At 42.4% G+C, this 16,899-nt stretch overlaps 1 protein-coding gene across 13 annotated transcripts in view; it reads left to right on the top strand.

Annotated features, from left to right (window-relative positions):
- Window positions 1–16,899, top strand: part of Tle4 (TLE family member 4, transcriptional corepressor) — a 139,669-nt gene that overhangs the window by 1,442 nt on the left and 121,328 nt on the right. For all 13 annotated transcript variants that reach the window (XM_063249507.1, XM_063249506.1, XM_063249486.1 and 10 more), the window contains exons 3-4: window positions 985–1,048; window positions 2,183–2,227. In XM_063249507.1, coding sequence (XP_063105577.1) covers window positions 985–1,048; window positions 2,183–2,227 — 109 coding nt within the window. The remainder of the gene's footprint in view (window positions 1–984; window positions 1,049–2,182; window positions 2,228–16,899) is intronic.

Here is a 16,899-nt window from a genome sequence, read left to right as displayed (position 1 = left end):
TCCTGTGGGCCAAAAGGGAAAGTCAAGGCCTGTTTCCCTTAGGCAGGTGTAAAGAAATGAAGCGTTTCTTTCTTCTCCCGTAAATAAAAACCGAGGCAGAACAATCGAAACTGGGGAGACTTGGAAAACGCTGAGGCCAAACTTTCGATATTGATTTATTGGGGCCGGAGAACAGGAGGTCAGGAAGATTCTAGGGCCTCTGGACTTCTTGGTTCTTTATTACTCTAGGCTTGATTTCTTACTTCTCTCTGCCGGTCCGCTGGCTAGCTGAGAGCCTTGGGAAGTATCGGAGTGAGCGATTTCATTACTTTATTCTGGAAAAAAAATTGTTTTCATCTTCAAGGCGATTATGAGACTTAGAGTGCCTTTGAAACGTTTTTCTTGTGTGTGCTTTTATAATGATGCGTAATTCTTATTTCATAAACGCAAGAGGCGAAACAAGCCTCGGAACCGATCACCACTTTGCCCCTGGGTGGTGGTATTCAACTTGTCTGTGTGTTTTAGAATAAAAAACAAGACATCATTCATAAGTCTGCTTGATTCGAGTTTTCATTAATCTCCGTGGAACATTAAAGGAAAAAAAAAAAAAAAGAACGCCCTTGTGACATTTTGGGGGACTTGTGCTTGTATATGTAGTTATTATTTGATGTTTAGTTTGTTGTTCCTTTATTAGGTGAGTTTAATGAATATTCAATTCTGGATGCAGTCCCAGAATTAAATGTATTAGCTGGTTTGTTTCTTTAAAAACTTACCTTAAAAAAGCCAGAACCTCCGAATACCCGCTGTTTGGTCCATATCCAAGGGGCAAGTCCAGGCCGGTTCTAGTTGCCTTCCCTAGTTCCCCCTGCCTTTCCTTAATGAGGTGGTGGAGACTGATGATTTGGTGTTGGTAGGTGATGCTTTGCAGGAGGAAGTGTGTGTTTGCTTTTGGAGGGTGTAAGCTAAGCTCTGCACTGTACTCAGATTATGCTGTGTCTTGGACAGTCTGAAGCTGGAATGTGAGAAGCTTGCCAGTGAGAAGACCGAGATGCAGCGGCACTATGTCATGGTAAGAGAACCGTGGCACCAGCTCCAAGCGCCGGTTAGCTTGAAATCCCCGGAGCAGCCAGCATTCAGATTGCTGGAGGCTGAGGGCAGGGTTGATCCCTCGTCCTGCCAGGGCTGTCTGGGTTGCTGGAATGTGTTCATTAGCAACCTGTAATGCTAGGGTGTTATTATAACTTGCCTTTGACAACCAGCTTTCATTTGAATTTTCAAAGTTCGACTGCATGGGGTATAATTTTCTGTGCTACATTTTTGCAGACTGGGAAAAAAAATAACAAAAACCAAGTTGATGGTTTGTTTAGTCACAAGCAAAATGTTTTTGTTAGTGGTTTTCTTTGTTGTTTTATTACTCTTGCACCAAACCATTTTAAGCAGCTTTTCAATATACTCTTAAATTTTTAATGTCTTCTTTTAAAAGATGACAGAGACACCAAACCTCTTTTCAATTTTTTCTCATTATGTTACTACTATACTTGTATTTGTATGTGTATTTTTAATTTCTATGGTGTTACATTGGTTTGAGGAATGTTGATTTTGTTCTACTAGAATTTCTATATAAATTCCAGTTATACTAAAAGTACAAAAAAAGTAGGTCTGCTTTAGAAGTGTCATGCAGCGTACTTTTATGATTGCTCAAGACTGTGGGATAATTCACTGGTTCATTTGCTATCAAGTGTTTTACTTTGAATGTGTGACTAAGAGCAGTGTACTAAAAACGAGAAACTAAACTCTTAACCTAGCATCACCTTTTCAACCTTTCTTTCCAAGCACTGAGTTTCAAGGCAAATTTCCATTGTGTCTAGGAATTAGAGAATTGTGGTACTGAATTTTCATTTTTTTTTATTCATTTGTTAGTGGTATGTTAAGACAACTGGAGATGTTAAGAACACCTATTTGAACATAATTTTTCTGAGTTTTGTGAGTTATTTTCAGAGTCTTAGTCCGTAAATGGTTTTTAGTATATTAATCCAAAGATTTTATTTGAATATTCCTCTTGATTTCTTAACATAGGTATTATGATTATTTAGTTTAGATCAGGCTCTTATGTTTGTTTCAAATATACTTGAAGCATTTAGAATAAATTAGGGAGATTATTTAATGAAAAGCAGAAATTTAATTATGTTTCTTTCTTTGACAGTATTATGAAATGTCCTATGGGTTGAATATAGAAATGCACAAGCAGGTAAGTTATTATGTTTTTATGACTATTTTAAATGAGCATAATATTGGTATATTTTGAAAGGAAAATTATATATTTTATAGTTTTCTTTTGTGCATCATTGTGGCTGCCTGTATTTTAAAGACTGGGTATTAGAGCACTATTTTTTCACAGGTGGTTCCTCACATTTCATCTGTGTTATCCTAAATTCAATCATTTAAAATGTTATTTTAAAACATTTGAATGCATATTAAACTCTGACACTTTCAAAAGCTGGATAACTAAATTTTAAAATATAGCTGGCTTTTGTTTTGTAGGAGTTGCTCTGTGTGGTTTGGACATTAAAACTTGTTTTGTGAAAGAGCTTTTCTTAGAAAGTCTTAAAAATTGTGCAAATGTATGGCTTTTGTTGGCTCGGTGTGAAAGAATGGAGAGAGGGTGAGCTGATAGAAGTGAAATGAAATCTGTGAGCTGCACAAGAAACTGATGTCAAATCCCTGCACAGGTCCCACAGGCTACTTAGTTGGGTCTTACACAAACTCTAACCATCACTATTTCTAAAATTTGTTCAGAGCAAATGAACCTGATAGAAGGGAAGCTGGGGCTTGAAATCAAGCAATTAATTCAGAAGGGGAAAAAAAAAAAGGTCATGATTACTCAGAGAGTACTGAGAGGTATGATTCAAGCAGGCTTTTTTTTTTTTTTTGCAAGCAACTAAATGAAGTGATTTGGCTTAAGTTTCATAGACAGAAAAGATAGCACATGTGTATAAAAGGCATAAATATAAAATACTGTCTGGCAATTCTAATTCCTCTTGGAAGCATTTATTTTTAATGATCTCTTAGAAATGCTTCCGATCTGAACAACCGTTTCACAATAGGTGTATATGTGCTTGCCTGCTGGGAAAAAGGCAAAGGAAACCTTCCTGATTTTCACATCTTATTTATGACCAAGATGGATGATACCATCCTGTAGGCTTAGAAAATCCGAACTAATCACACAGTATTAGACTTTTACTATTTATAGATTCCTTTTTCTGTGTAGAATTATTCACCACTTGCTCAGAACATGCCTACGTACATAATTGATCTTTGAAAAATGCTTGTTAGATCATAAAGGCAAACAGAGAAGACAAAAAGTTGGGGAGAAAGAAAAGTCCTTCCGCTGAGGACTTGTAATTTCAGACACTGTTTTACCCCGTGTACTGCTGGATATGCCAGTGCAGTAGAGCCTGCAGGCCGTGTGTTACATTCAATACCACATAGAAAATTAAACCCTTATTTTGGCAGCCTTGCTATTTCTGTTTAGTAATCTACGTGTCTCCTGCTTAGACAAAACCTATTTAAACTTAGGTATACCTTATAGAAATAAATTACATGAAAGATACTGTTGTTAATTATCTTCATTATGCATATTTTTAGGTCTGGATTTCGTTTATGTCATTTTTCTTCCTTTTATTTTGTTTTTGGTCCTTATCCCTGGGCCCCGCCACTCCAACAAAATTAATGTTTTAGAAAGATTGGCTCAGATGATTAATGCCCCTTTATTTCTGTTTCTGTGTTCCTAGTTTCCAGATCTTGTGCCGTCTACATTTTTGTGCACGACACATAGTTTGTGGGCCTGTGTTTTTCATGTGGAAACACAGTATGGGGGGCACGTGAGATTCCTTAATTTTACGCATTTTCTATCTCAATAATTCTGTCAGCTTCTTGTCCAGCTGGCCTCAAATGCTGCCCATTTAAAACTGAGAAGAGTACATTTTCCTTTTTTTTCTCTTGCTTTTAAATTCAATCACATCGAGAATCCTGAGGGCAGTTTATCACATTATGAAATACAGACAGCCCTGCAAACCACCTACTTATTATATTTTCTTTCTTTCTCCCCCTTACGCAGAGAGGCCTATCTGTCTTTATTTGCTTTCCTGGGCAGGCAGCCTTGTTGCTCTCAGCTTCCCTTCCAGATGCGCCGGCTGGATCCCCTTGTAAATGGGAAGCAGCGGTAATGCAGAGGAGTCATCAGCCTGGGTTAGAGTTCCTCTTCTCCAGATCGGGTTAGGCTTCCTCACTATTAGATTTGTGTCTTGAAGGGTTCAAGAGCAGGAGTCCCAGGAGCCCTTGGAAGTGCCCTACTAATCAGTGGCTCTGATATTTGAGACCTTTGTGTGTTTTTTAGTTAACACCTCTGTTCTTCCTGGCCGGAGCCAGCTATAGAGAATGCATTTGTAGAGAAATTCTTCACTGGAACAGAGTGTAGTGGTTGTGATGGAGCCATGACTCTGTGACTTAGCGGATTGCCAGAAGGGGAGGGTGTGAAGCAGCCACAGAGTGGAGTCCTGTTCGCCCCTAACCTCTGCTCCTGTGATGCTTGCTCATCCTGGTCACCCTGTGTTGATTCTGATAGAGAGCTATAAAGTGAAACCTATGGGGAATTTGTCATTCTGAAATGAAAGCTAATGTAATTAGTACCAATTAAAGTACATTTAGTAAATTGGATTTAATCTTAATTAAGCCTGCATAATGTTGCCAATTTTTAACAATTATGTTTGAGAACATAATTAATTTAAATTTTGGTAACTGAGTAAATAGCATTAGTGTGGTAGAATTAGTGGTGTTTTTTTTTTTTTTTTAAGGGGCACTTGTGACACGACCCTGGACCAGAGCATAAAATGTGGATCTAATGCCGGCTAATCTTTATGGCATTGATGGAGCTGAGCAGATGAAGCTGGGAGGAAACCCCAGGGCAGTTAGGGTCGGTGTGCTGGAGGGTACAGGGAAGATTAGTACCTGGCCACTGTCTTGAGGTTTAGTGTGAAACCGAAGATGACCATCAGGGCTTGGCTAAAAGTGGTACAGGTCTCACTGGGATGTCAATGGAATTTTTCAAAATGAAGAAACATTGGCCTTTGTTCCCCAGGGGTTCCCTAAGTATTTTATAGGATTTTTTTTTTTTCTTTCTGGATGGGACAGTTAGCCCTGGGTTTAGTTGTTACATTCTCATGCGGAGTGTTCTTTGTAAGTGTACTGTGCCTTCCCTATGGGTCAGGGATCCTGGGCAGATGGGCTACCAGTCAATGCCTCCGCCTAGGAGATCTAAAGACATTTTTTGTGGAGGGAATCTCTCTCTAGCCAAGAGCACCGCTCTAAGAAACGAATGTCAGATGTGAGTTAGAAACCATAGCTGTGTGGATTCAACACATAGAAACTCAGGGGAGGGCCAGAGCAGACTCTGAAAAGCAAAACCTGAGAGTGCTTCCCATCTAGCTTATAGGGAATATCCTGTAATCGGAATGTTTCTTTGCTTGTAATTCTTTTCGCTTAATACTTGAATTCTAGGAATCATTGAGAAGTTTTAGAAATCTCTAATGAGTAGGCTCCGTTAAGTGATTGCTACACATTTACATATAAATATTTGTGTATATGTTCATATGTGTATGTTGTTTTTTAAAAATCAAGGCCAGAAAACTCCAAGCCATGTAAATTTCATTATGAGACTTGGGCCACAACCCTTTGAGTGCTGCTAAAATATTAATTGAATAGAAATGAAAGGGCCTTGCCAACTGATAGGATATCATAATCATAGCCTCTCTGGTCGATAGTAAATGATGATAAATGACATTAGGAACCTTTTAGCAAACTGTAATAACTACAAGGAGGGAAGCAGTATGGATTTGCATTATATCTGATACCCTCTAGTACCAAGTGGATTGCCAATACTGCTTGTTTAGCATTTTCTAAGGGCAATAGGATATTGATTTCTGACTTACAAGGAACAGCTCTATTTTCACCATTGAAAAGTATTGCAGGTTGTTAAGAAGAAATTGACTTGAAGAGGCCGACTGCTGCCCATCATGGAGCAAATAAAGCACAACTACCGAAGCATGGTGGAGCAGAGAGACGGGCCCTCAGCAATTTGTTGCTATTAATTTACCATGCTCGACAGTAAATCAATCGGCATCTACTTCATCTGCTGGAGAAAATGCTGTCCAGGGCAGATAAAAGGCTCGGCACGGTACAGAGATAGACTGGATTGGCCAAGAGAAGGCTGCAGTTAATGTGTAAATAAGCGAAATCAAGGCCTGCCTTGCAGGGCAAGCTGCTGTTAATTAGGTTGGTGCTTTTTAGTGAACTATTTTAGAAAGCAGGCTGGGGTTGGGAGACCAAGAAGAGATTTATTGAGGTCGAAGTAATATATGACTTACATGATATTCCAGCCTTCGGTCTAGTGCAGTAAATTTATTTGGGGAAAGTACTTGGAGTGGAAATCAGTTCCTTTAAAGTTGTGTTTTGAAGGAATTTCACGTAAGGTAACGTTTTCTGGTGGGGAATATAGCAGCGTCTTACAGATCTCCTTGCTTAGATTTGGCAGAGTACATAGAGAAGCGGGAAGAAATGTGTTTTTACATGGTGCTCACTTTCTTTTTCAAAAATAGGGGCGATTCTGTTGTGAACTAATGAGAGGGAACCATCATCTCTACCTAATCAGCTAATAAATCTAAGAAAATATTACTGAAATAACTTTTTTTTGCTTTGTAAACATTAAGATAATCTAGAAGGGGTGAACAAGTGGATACTACTGGACTGGAAAATCTCAGAGACACACAAGGTTTAAAGCCACCTTTTCTAATTTCAGATTACTTTCCTCTGATAATATTTCACAGTTTATAGTAAACAAATGGAAGTTATTGATAGTGTTAGGGTTAGTTCTTTTTTCCCCTTTTATTTGCACATTTTGCAGTAGGGAGCCAGTTGTATTCTGGTTTAACAAGTTTAGTGTAGGTAAAGTATAACTAATATTTTTCCCTAAACCATCAGAGGCACCTGAATTGGGGCACTTAACACCAGACAGGGCCCAGTGAGCATCTTGTTTGTCAAAATCCTACAAGAGAAGAAGGTCAGGAGACGAGATTTAACCCATTGCAGAGTGTGGATGGGTTAGGTGGAGTATTTTCCCAATGCTATGGGTTTCCTCCTCTTCCTTGTTTGCGTGGTAGACGGTTGATTGTGTTTTTCTTGAGGTACTGCAGGAGAACAGAGGTTATACATCTAAAGCAGTGATTTTTGGGTGGAATTAGAGCTCCCTTCCAGTGGAAGTAAACATTATACATCTAGTGTGTGCTCACCACAGACCTGGGCACACTGCCAACATTCTTCCCTTTAATTCTCCCAGTGATCCTCAGAAAGGGATTACGGCCAATCAGAAGGTGATTAAACAGGCCCAGATCTACAGATGGTGGTATAACCCAGGTGATGTAGACTCAGAACTCATGAATGTACCTGGAGGGTACTTTCTTGGAGGTAGTTTGTCAGGAAATAGACTTTCAGCCCAGCCATGTGTATTGCTGAAATGTTGAGCCCTGAAGAGCCCTAGGCAGAGGTTTTGTACTTGGGCACCTAAATTCTGGGCTTCTTCCCAGAAACGCTTGAGTGTGGGTACATTCGCCACGGGTATCTGGAGTCCAGGACTGGTGGGCCCAGGCTGCTCTCCGCGGGTCAGAGGTGAGGGTCCCATACATGTGGTCTCCCACATGTGAGCCGAGAGAGTTGCGTGCTCATCAGGAGGTCAGTTTGCCTTCACCCCGGGCACCCTATTTCTCATTTGTTTACAAACTTGTTCTTCCCTTAACTTTTATCTTTTCCTTGTGGCTCCTAAAACTACGTCTATAAGAGCCTGTTTGTTAATCATCATCTTGTGGGTTTAAAGGGGGAAGTTGGAAGGGGAAAATGTGATGCTTTGTGGCCTCTTCAGAGTTTAGAAAGAGGTTCTGGATCTTAGATGCAGGAAATCACACACAACTCAAGCTTTTAAATGAAGGCATGTGGCTTGTTTTTACTGATAAATGGAGCTTTTGGTAGCATGCAGACAGGGTTTCTTCCCTTTTCACTGTCCATTCATCTGTGCTGCACATTGCTTGCTTCTGCTCCCTTGCCATTGTGACTGGCAGAGTTCTGTTATCTAGATAGCATCGCCCTGAGCCTGGCTGGACTAGTAGCTAAGAATGATGGCTGCCTCTTTGGGTGCTTCTGTAGCCGTGGTGAAGCTCACAGTTTTTTACCATCTTCACTTCCTGTCTCCTTTCTTAGAAATTTACCTTTTTCAAAATTCCTCCCTATACCAGGTGAAGACAGTTGGGAATTAAATGCTGGAAATGTATGTTTCAAGGATGTGTTTTTAATGAGAACATTTTTACTGCCTTTGATGTTCCTTGGTAGCTGTTTGTTGTCTATGTCAGTGTTTGATGGCTAGAGAGTAGAGGAAATGCGATTTCTAGAAGGTTCTTCCCTTGTACCCTCCCCATCATCTCTTCAGAAAAGCTCTGCAGAACTGTGGCATCCATGGCATGGTCTTGTAAAGGCTGAGCTATGAGCTATGGATGTGCACAAGGGGCTGCTGGAGGAGAAGCAGAGCACAGGCCACTGTCTCCCTTGATGAGGACAGCCTGTAAGGCTGAGGACTTAAGTGCACTGCAAACAGTGTCTGAGATTATTATTCAGATGGAGGAGGGGCCTCGGGCTTTAGTCAAAGTGAAAGTTACAGGTGTTTTGACTTGGCCTTAGGACCAGCTGTCAGTGGTAGCTGTTTCCTGTCTGTAAGGAGGGATTTAGCTGGTGTTTTTCACCACAAACCTGTATGCCCTCTCTGTTTTTATTGGAATTGACCCAGCAGTGATACCAGGCTCTTGCTACCTTATGTCACTGAGCCAAACTGTTGCTCAGAGAGTTGCAGCCTGTTCTCCGAGTAGGGGGACAGACACCCAAGGTGTGGGTTTTCTCAGCTGCTCTTCAAAGAAGCAGCAGGGCATCGTGACTCCAGGGCACTCTTTAGGTGCGTATCCTTTGTTGAGAGCGTCATCTGTCATCCTTCTTAAACAATTTTGCTCACAGATACTGTGAGGTGTGTCTAATCCAGGGGGTTCTGTGTCTCCTGGAGTGAAGGACTGACTTCTTGGGAGGCTGTCTCCCCCGGGGCTGACCCTGGTGCGTTGGGTGGGACTTCAGGGTCCTGTGGCAGCTGCCTAGGCCAGTGAGAAACTCGGGAGGGATGAGGGTTATCTGCCAATTTTCAGCAGGCTTAGCTCCCTTGGTTGTAACTGGGATTTTGTCCGTTCTTCTTTTTCTAGCTATGTGTTTTTGCTCCTGACTTTTGGGTTTTGTTGGTTACAGACATTGGAAAGGCAAAGAAATGGAACTGGAAAGGATAGTGGTAGAAATTCTAAGCACCAGTACTCTCTGACACTCTTTCTTTGCAGAGAGCTTATGGTGTTTTATGTGTTCTTAATCTTCCTGATGTTCCTGTAAAGCAGGTAGCAAGCTTGGATCCGTGTACGTATTTAAATAGCTCCTGTCAGTGGAGTACCCGACAGTTTGCCAAGCAGCGTCATTCCATTGGCCTCCTTTAACAGATGACATTGAGGCTTAAAGGCTTAAGAGACTAGCCCAGTGTCACAGTCAGGGAAGCTCAGCACACAGGCAGGCGGGAAGAGCAGAGTTCACACAGGTCACCAAATGTGCCTGAGGTCTCCTGGTGAGACCTGCCGAGAGAGGAGATCGTGGACTTCTTGTCTTCCTTCCCTGATCATGCTGTTTCCAAACTGCAAGTTGTGTACTTGTTTTGGAGATGTTCTGGACTTTCTGCAGCATGAGGAACAGGATAATGTGACTTGGCACGCTGAGAGTCCATCCTTTCGTCATGAGTGAGAGATTGCTGTGTGTGATTTGTGTTTGAAGTACAGCTCCTCCCTTTGCTCCCTGTTACGATCCCGTGTCAGTGCCCTCCTCACAGGGAGTCTGGGATCTGCAAATCGAGGTACAAAGCCAGGGTCCAAACAGCAGAGCACTTACTAAAGCTGGCTGCTCCCACCTGCTACACTGTGCCACGTGGAAAGGCAGACACCAATTGGTTTACCGAGGCACCAATTGGTTTACTGCCTGTCTTCCATCTCTACCTGGAATGTGAGCTCCAGGAGAGCAGGGATTTAGTTATCATGTTCTGCTGTATATCTGATGCTGAAAAGTGTGTGTGTGTGCTTGTGCACATCACGAAGCTGTTGGTGGTCATGAAGTATTTAGTGATAGGAGGATACCTGTATTCAGGTATAGCTAACCAAGTATCTTGAGTAACTTAATATTTTTAAGGGTGTGTTAGGATTGCAGGGTGATCAATATCAAACCTTTACACATGCGTAGGCCTGTGCTGCCTACCAGTTAAGTTGTGGAAACATGACATGGGAAAGAAGAAATAAAGGGGACCCAATTTGGGAATGAGGGGTGTATGCATTGGGCACGCTGAGTCTGCCTTTCAGTAGAGAACATGAGTCCTTCCAAACTGAAGTTTCAATGCGGTGTGAAAGTCCCTGTATCACTACAGTCAGTATGGAGGGTGTCCGAAGAGTTGTCCTGCTGTTAGTAGGCGTGTGGTTTGAATGGGTGCGCGGTCATATTGATCTTAAACTGCGCTGTGGCTCCTTCAGCTTTCTTTGGGATCAGTAACAATGTGAGCTTCTACTTCTTTGAAAAAGGGACAAGGAAATTGGAAGACACCAAAGTTAGAGGAGATGGGCGTGTAATCAATTTTAGAGAGTTTATTTTGCAAGTACTATTGCACCAGTCTTATGAAATTATTACTTATTTCGACTATGCATACAAGGAGCCTGAGGTAGAGAACTTAACTTGCTGGAGATCAGCCAGCCAGTAACATAGATCCTGGATATGGCTCAAGGTCAGAATGCTGGTATGACAGGTATTTCTGCCCTGTTTCCATCTCTGTGCCTGCTGCCTTCCCAGGAGTGCCATAGTGAGGAGCCCCAGATCTCAGTGCTGATTTGCCAGTTATAAACTGTGCAGTCCTACAGAGTACCTAGACTTCTCAGGACCGCACTTTCCCCAGCCTTGAATTTGAGTGTGGGTGAATGCTCAGATCTCTCCGCTCATTTAGTCTTAAAGTGACCATCTGGGCTTGGTTTGTGGCTCTCTGTGACCCTGTGAACAGTAGTTCAGACTCTACATCCATTCTCTTTAGTCTCAGAAAGTTCTTTTTAAATTTTTTTCAGTTTTAAATTCCATAATCATCTAATGCAACTCGAAGTAGAAATATGCATGTATATGCTACTTTTTAACAAACTATTTTCTCATCCTTTTTTCACTCAAGTTTCAGTAAAATTGATCAGGCATTTCCAGCCTGTGGATGATAAAATGAGATGCAGCTGTTAACATGAGAAAGTTCCATAATTAGTTAGCAGGTGATTTAGAATACACGGGTTCTCTCAGGGTTTGCACTCAGCCTGTAGCTGATGTAAAACTAGAACAGTTATTGTGAAATGTGTAATATAAAATAACATCTGACACCAGTGAAGAGTGAGATTGTTTTCCTTGGGTCGTGCAGCTTTGGAATGACAGCGCGGTGTGATCATCTTCTTCTGAAGATGTACTGCTGAGCGGATGAGTGCGCATGGTTCACCTGCTGCGTAGGGAGTTCCTGAGATGAGCTTCCCTTCCAGAATCCAGTGCAGGTGCTGGTTTCTCTGGTGAAGGTGTCTCGTGGCCCTTGGTAGGAAACATGTCTCTAACTGTAGCTCACGGTGGGCTTGATGGCTCAGACCCTCAGGGTTTTCATACCTTCTCTGGTCAGGAATCCTCTGTTTAGGGAAGCTTTAGGCTTTTTAGCTTGGGTTATAGTGAGTTACCATAAATAAATGACTTACGGGTGAGTAAAAGAATGAGAGATGATGTAATCTTGGTCTTATAAAGCAAGGATGTAGAGATCAGATTCCTTCGCGAAACGGCAGTACACACCCCCCAAAGGAGAAATGTTTCATTGGCTACCCTACCTATAGCATTTAAAATGGTGCCTTGAACATAGCAGAGAAGAGGACTGAGCAAATGATGGAACAGTTAAGAGAATTGTTTTCATTCTCCCGTATACTTTACATCATCCCACATTGTGAATTCTCAGCCGTCTCTGTGCGTTTTCAGCGTTTTCTGATCTCATAGGACGGACTTGGGTTTGTGCAGAACAGAAAGGCCTAGCTGGGTGGTTAGCAGTCGGTCAGGGGATCTCACTCCAGCTCTGCTGCAGGTCCTTGCCCTAATGCTTGGCGTTTTGAAGATGTAGGTTAGATGCATGGCCAGCTGGTTTATTTCTAAGGTGTCTTTCATCTCTCACAATTGGATGATTTAAGAATGCAAAGCATGTTTGGAAAAGCACCCTTTATCCCCTTGCTTGACATGGGAGGCATGCTGTTGAAGTTACGGTTGTTTAAGATAACATTACATGTGAGGATGTACAGTTTGTTTCTGGCAGAACTTCGTTAGGGACAGTGTTAGACTGTCACAGACAGTAAATAATGCTGGTAACCCCAATGTTTCACTACCTAGAATCATCTCACAATGCTTTTGTTCTTGAGTTCTTTTCCAGTTTTGACCACATCTTGCCAGACTTTTTCTAGGGTAGGAGTTTACTAGTAACTACGTAAGTTGGTGGGTTTTTTCCCGTGTGTCTCTCTGATTTAGTGAGTATCTATTGGGTACCAGCTGATGCACACAGTGCTTTAGATACACTGATTCCATTCATAACCTTTTTGAGGACAGGATCTTGCTACTCTTGTTGTATGTGTGGAACTAAGTTAAAGAGGTAAGGTAAGGAGCTTGCTCAGGATTGTACCATGTGTTGCAGACTAGGGATTCAAGCTCAAGCAGTCTGGCTTGGGAGCCTAAAATCTGAAACACTGGCAGTGCCTGCATCGTAAGTGACCGTTTTAATGCATGAAGTTTTGTTCTTTGTGTATTAAATGTACCTGAATAGTCCGCTGTTGTGTTCGGGGCACAGTGAGCATAATGTGAAGTAATAATGAGTCCTTGGTTTGTGTATGCATGTATTTATTTATCGGCATAAACAGATACACCAGATTAACAGGCCCATTGGTTGGTCCAATCCTTTATCTCAGATTCTGCTGATGATTATTTGCCTGGTGATCAAAGGCCTCAGATATTTTTGTTCTTCTGACTAACAGGCACAGTATCTTCTTTTTTAACCACATAGGAATGTCCAGACAAGTATAGGGCTTTCAAGTGCCTGCCCGGAGTGAGGATTGGATGGGCTCTTGGCTGGTTTAGAGCTTCTTAAACGTATTTGCACACTTGGGTGCCTTTTTCGGAGGAAGCAGGACCCATGGTACCTACGGACTCAGTGGGAGAACTGAGATCCACACAAGTTTGGGAGTCACTGTACTAGGTAGCAGTGCTTTCTAACTGGGCCATTTCCTTTCCCCGGGCACATTTGGCACTGCTGGAGGATATTTGTGGTTGTCACAGCTTGGAAGTGTTGCTGGCTTGTGGTAGGGAGAGGCTTGGATGCCGCTGGACGTCCTGCAACCAGTGTCCAGGGCAGCCTCCTAAAACAGAGATACTGGGTCTAAAATAGTGCCAAGGCTGAGAAGCCCCAGTATTGAGAGAGGGAAGTATTGTCATCTTTATTGCCTTTTTGTTGCCAGGAGAGTTCTAGGTGTGGGGCATTGTAGCAGTTTTGAGTAGAGCAGACTGAGAATCAGTGATTCTCTGGTTAAGTCAGTATGAGAGAATCCTTCCTGCAATGCTCATCTTTTCAGTTTTTGGATACATAGAATGGGGTTGGTAGTAGATATGTCTGAATGGGGGGCCTTACATGGTCTTTTAAAATCATGTTTCTAAAAAAGGGAACTTGATAAAACTTTTAGGGCATATCGTTTACTTTTCAGTTCAGCTTCTCATTGTGTGCTTGATTTCCACCAAAAACATGTAGGTACTTGTAATGCTGCTTTGATTTGCAGAGCAGAACACTTTCTGGGAGTGCTGGAAGAATCGGATTGGCAAGCGTGTCTTTATGCAAAGCCCACGGAAGGCAGCAGGGTTAGTTTTTTACTCATACTGCCCCGCTCTAGCCTTTCTTCTCCGTACCGAACATTTCCAGTAATTTCAGCCATTCTCCTAGGACACCACTCTGGTTTGAACCAAGACATATATCATAGATTGATTGGACCATCGGAGAATTCAACACAACACGCTGGCCAGATCTGTTCCAGCTGAGGGTCAAGGTCCAGCCTGCTGCAAAATAGCAGTTCTACTCTCTTGACTGAGGCTCTTGCTTCAGGCAGAGTAAATTGTACTTGTTTTCCCATAGCTCTGATCACATTATAGTAGACAAAATAAGGCCTTGAGTTTATAGGTACCTGAGTTCAAAACATGGATTTATTTTTGAGGGCATGGATACTGCTCAGTGAACCTATTTTTTTTTTTTCCCCCCCTTGGCTCATTTTTCCCCCCCTGTAAATTCCACTGTGCTATGAATGTGGGTGACTGTTTTAAAGAGTTTTGACTTTCTCGGGACATAGATCTGTTTTAGAATGTGGCTTTTGCCTCTAAGTATGTCTACCTTGGTTAACCTCAAAAAAAATTACAGTTAACTTAAAAGTGGCCAATAAAAAGCATGGGGCAATTCCACAGTGAGTTGGTTGGACGTTTTTAGGGTTAGTTGTGGAAGACAAAATGCTTCATAGGCTTCCTTGCGGAGAAACTGTGCCCTGAAAATTGCTGAGTATCCTTCTGAAGCTTTCCTCTACTGTAGGTTCAGGCAATATGGAGGTGATATGTTGGCAGTTCCCCTTCCTTGTATAATTTGTTCTTCTGTTTAAGAGGTGTCAGATTCAAGAGAGGCTGGGCCAGGCATAGTACATTGATGTACAAAACATTTTTGTAACATGGGAACTCATTTCTGATTGGTTGATATACCTGGGTGGGTGGTTCCTGGTAAGGACCTGGTTAACTAAACCTAAGCAGGACTGATAGGAAGATTTTCATGGGCTCTAAACAAGAATTCATAGGGTATTTTCCACCAACATAGGATGCATGCTCACAAGATGATACTCATGCCTGCTTCCCAGATTAGATTTATAAATCCCACTCTTTGAGATCACGCTTTTGCCATTTTCTTTTTATTTGAGACTCACCCCAAAAAATAACATACTAAATGAAAATAGCTTCTCAAGTTGAAATATCTAGGTCTGGATCTACAAAGATTAGTAGGATGGTAATATAAAATGTTACCATGAAGATAGACCTCGTCTTGGCAAGGTGTTTAATTCCTCCCTGGGAGTGTTATTTGTTAAGAGCTGCTAGTGCTGGGCATCTCAGAGGGAGGACGTAGCCACCTTGGCTTTCATTTTTTAATTCAACAAATGCTGATTATCCTGCGAAGACCATGAAGTTTATGAGGAGAAGGATGCTTCCCTCTCCAATGAACCTCATCTTTTTGTGCCATTTGGACCATTGTGAGCACTGCAGGGTGTTACATAGTGATGCCAGCGCTGTGCTATAAGCAGAAGAGAAGGGAGCGTCTGGCTGTGGGGTGAGGAGGGTGCCATTATGGAGGAGGTAGGAGGGTAGTTTAGTAAAATCACGGAGGAGAAGAGATTGGAGAATTCCAGATGGCAGCCACAGAGATCAGAAAGTGATGTGCGGGTTCAGAATGTGGGTAGCGCTTTCAGCTCTGTTGTAGAGACGAGGGTAGTTGCAAAGGCGGTTTGGGGTGTGTTATAAAAGGCCTTGAGTGCTTGGTGTAGCACTTGAGCTGTTGAAGAAACAGCAAAGGGAGGATATAGCAGATACCAGGGCCCGGCTGTCTTGCTAATTCACTGTGTTCTCAGCATTAACCATTGGGCCTACGAACACGTTTGGCGAGTGTTGCGTACAGTGATTTGAGTGGTAGGGGGCACACAGGGATGGTGTTGAGGAGGTGGAGTCTGAAGTGGGCAGGATCAAAGCTGTGGAAATGGAAAGGGGGAGCCCGTGACCTACCGTTCACCAGGTCAGAGTTATGGAGATTCCTAGGAAGGAGGTGCAGACGCTGACCTCTGCAGCTTGGCAGAATCATGGATGCTTATGAGGAGAAGAGTCAGGGGATGACGGGCCGCATCAGTTACACTGAGCGAGGAAGAGGAGGAAAGGCATGAGTTGGCTGCTTGTTTCACCTTCCTATCATGGCCTTCTCATCTCTCCTGCCAGATCTGCTCTCTTGCCAAGAATCTCCACGATCCTTTTCAACAGGACCTCTGTTTGTATCTGCATTTTATACCCAGACCACAGCAGATTTTGGCAGGCAGTCGTTTGTGGGCAGTGGTTTCTGGAACAGTTCACTGTAAGGAAGGCATTGAGTGTGAGTGTGAAAGGGTTTCTGTGAAGCCTGCTGCCTCCTTTTATGTCGGGCCTCGAAATGATTGGAGTGTTGGCTTTTTTCTCTTTAAGGGATTTTCAACGTCCAACCCAGGCGCAGAATTCTCTTAAATTATTCAGCAGTCACTTCAGCTCTTTGCTCCAGTCATTCTTCGTCCTGTTCATTTTTAATTCTTCTATCAGAGTTTGCCAAGTCTGGGATAGGTTAGGGATCCCATATCATTTTTGTTTTGAGAAATTTCTTGTAAACGTAAGTCTGTGTCTGTAATTGTCCTGCGAAACTTCCATGTTTCAAAAGAAATAATTCCTCCAGTTGTTCCTCATGTCCATGAGGAGCTAGCATGGAAATGACAGTAGACAAGCTGGTGTGAACTACCTGCTTGTGACCCCCACCGGCAGGAGGCTCCTTCTGTACTTTAAAGCATGGCTCTACTGTTCTTTCAGACACTTGTCTTAAGCTGCTGTCCTTGAGTGAGAGCAGCAGTGATCGTAAGGAAA

The sequence above is a fragment of the Cavia porcellus genome, unplaced genomic scaffold (assembly GCF_034190915.1).
Source record: "Cavia porcellus strain 051 isolate PalLab524CR breed Dunkin Hartley unplaced genomic scaffold, mCavPor4.1 scaffold_1, whole genome shotgun sequence".
NCBI classification, from domain to species: Eukaryota; Metazoa; Chordata; class Mammalia; order Rodentia; family Caviidae; genus Cavia; species Cavia porcellus.
This window is presented reverse-complemented; position numbering and strand designations above follow the sequence as displayed.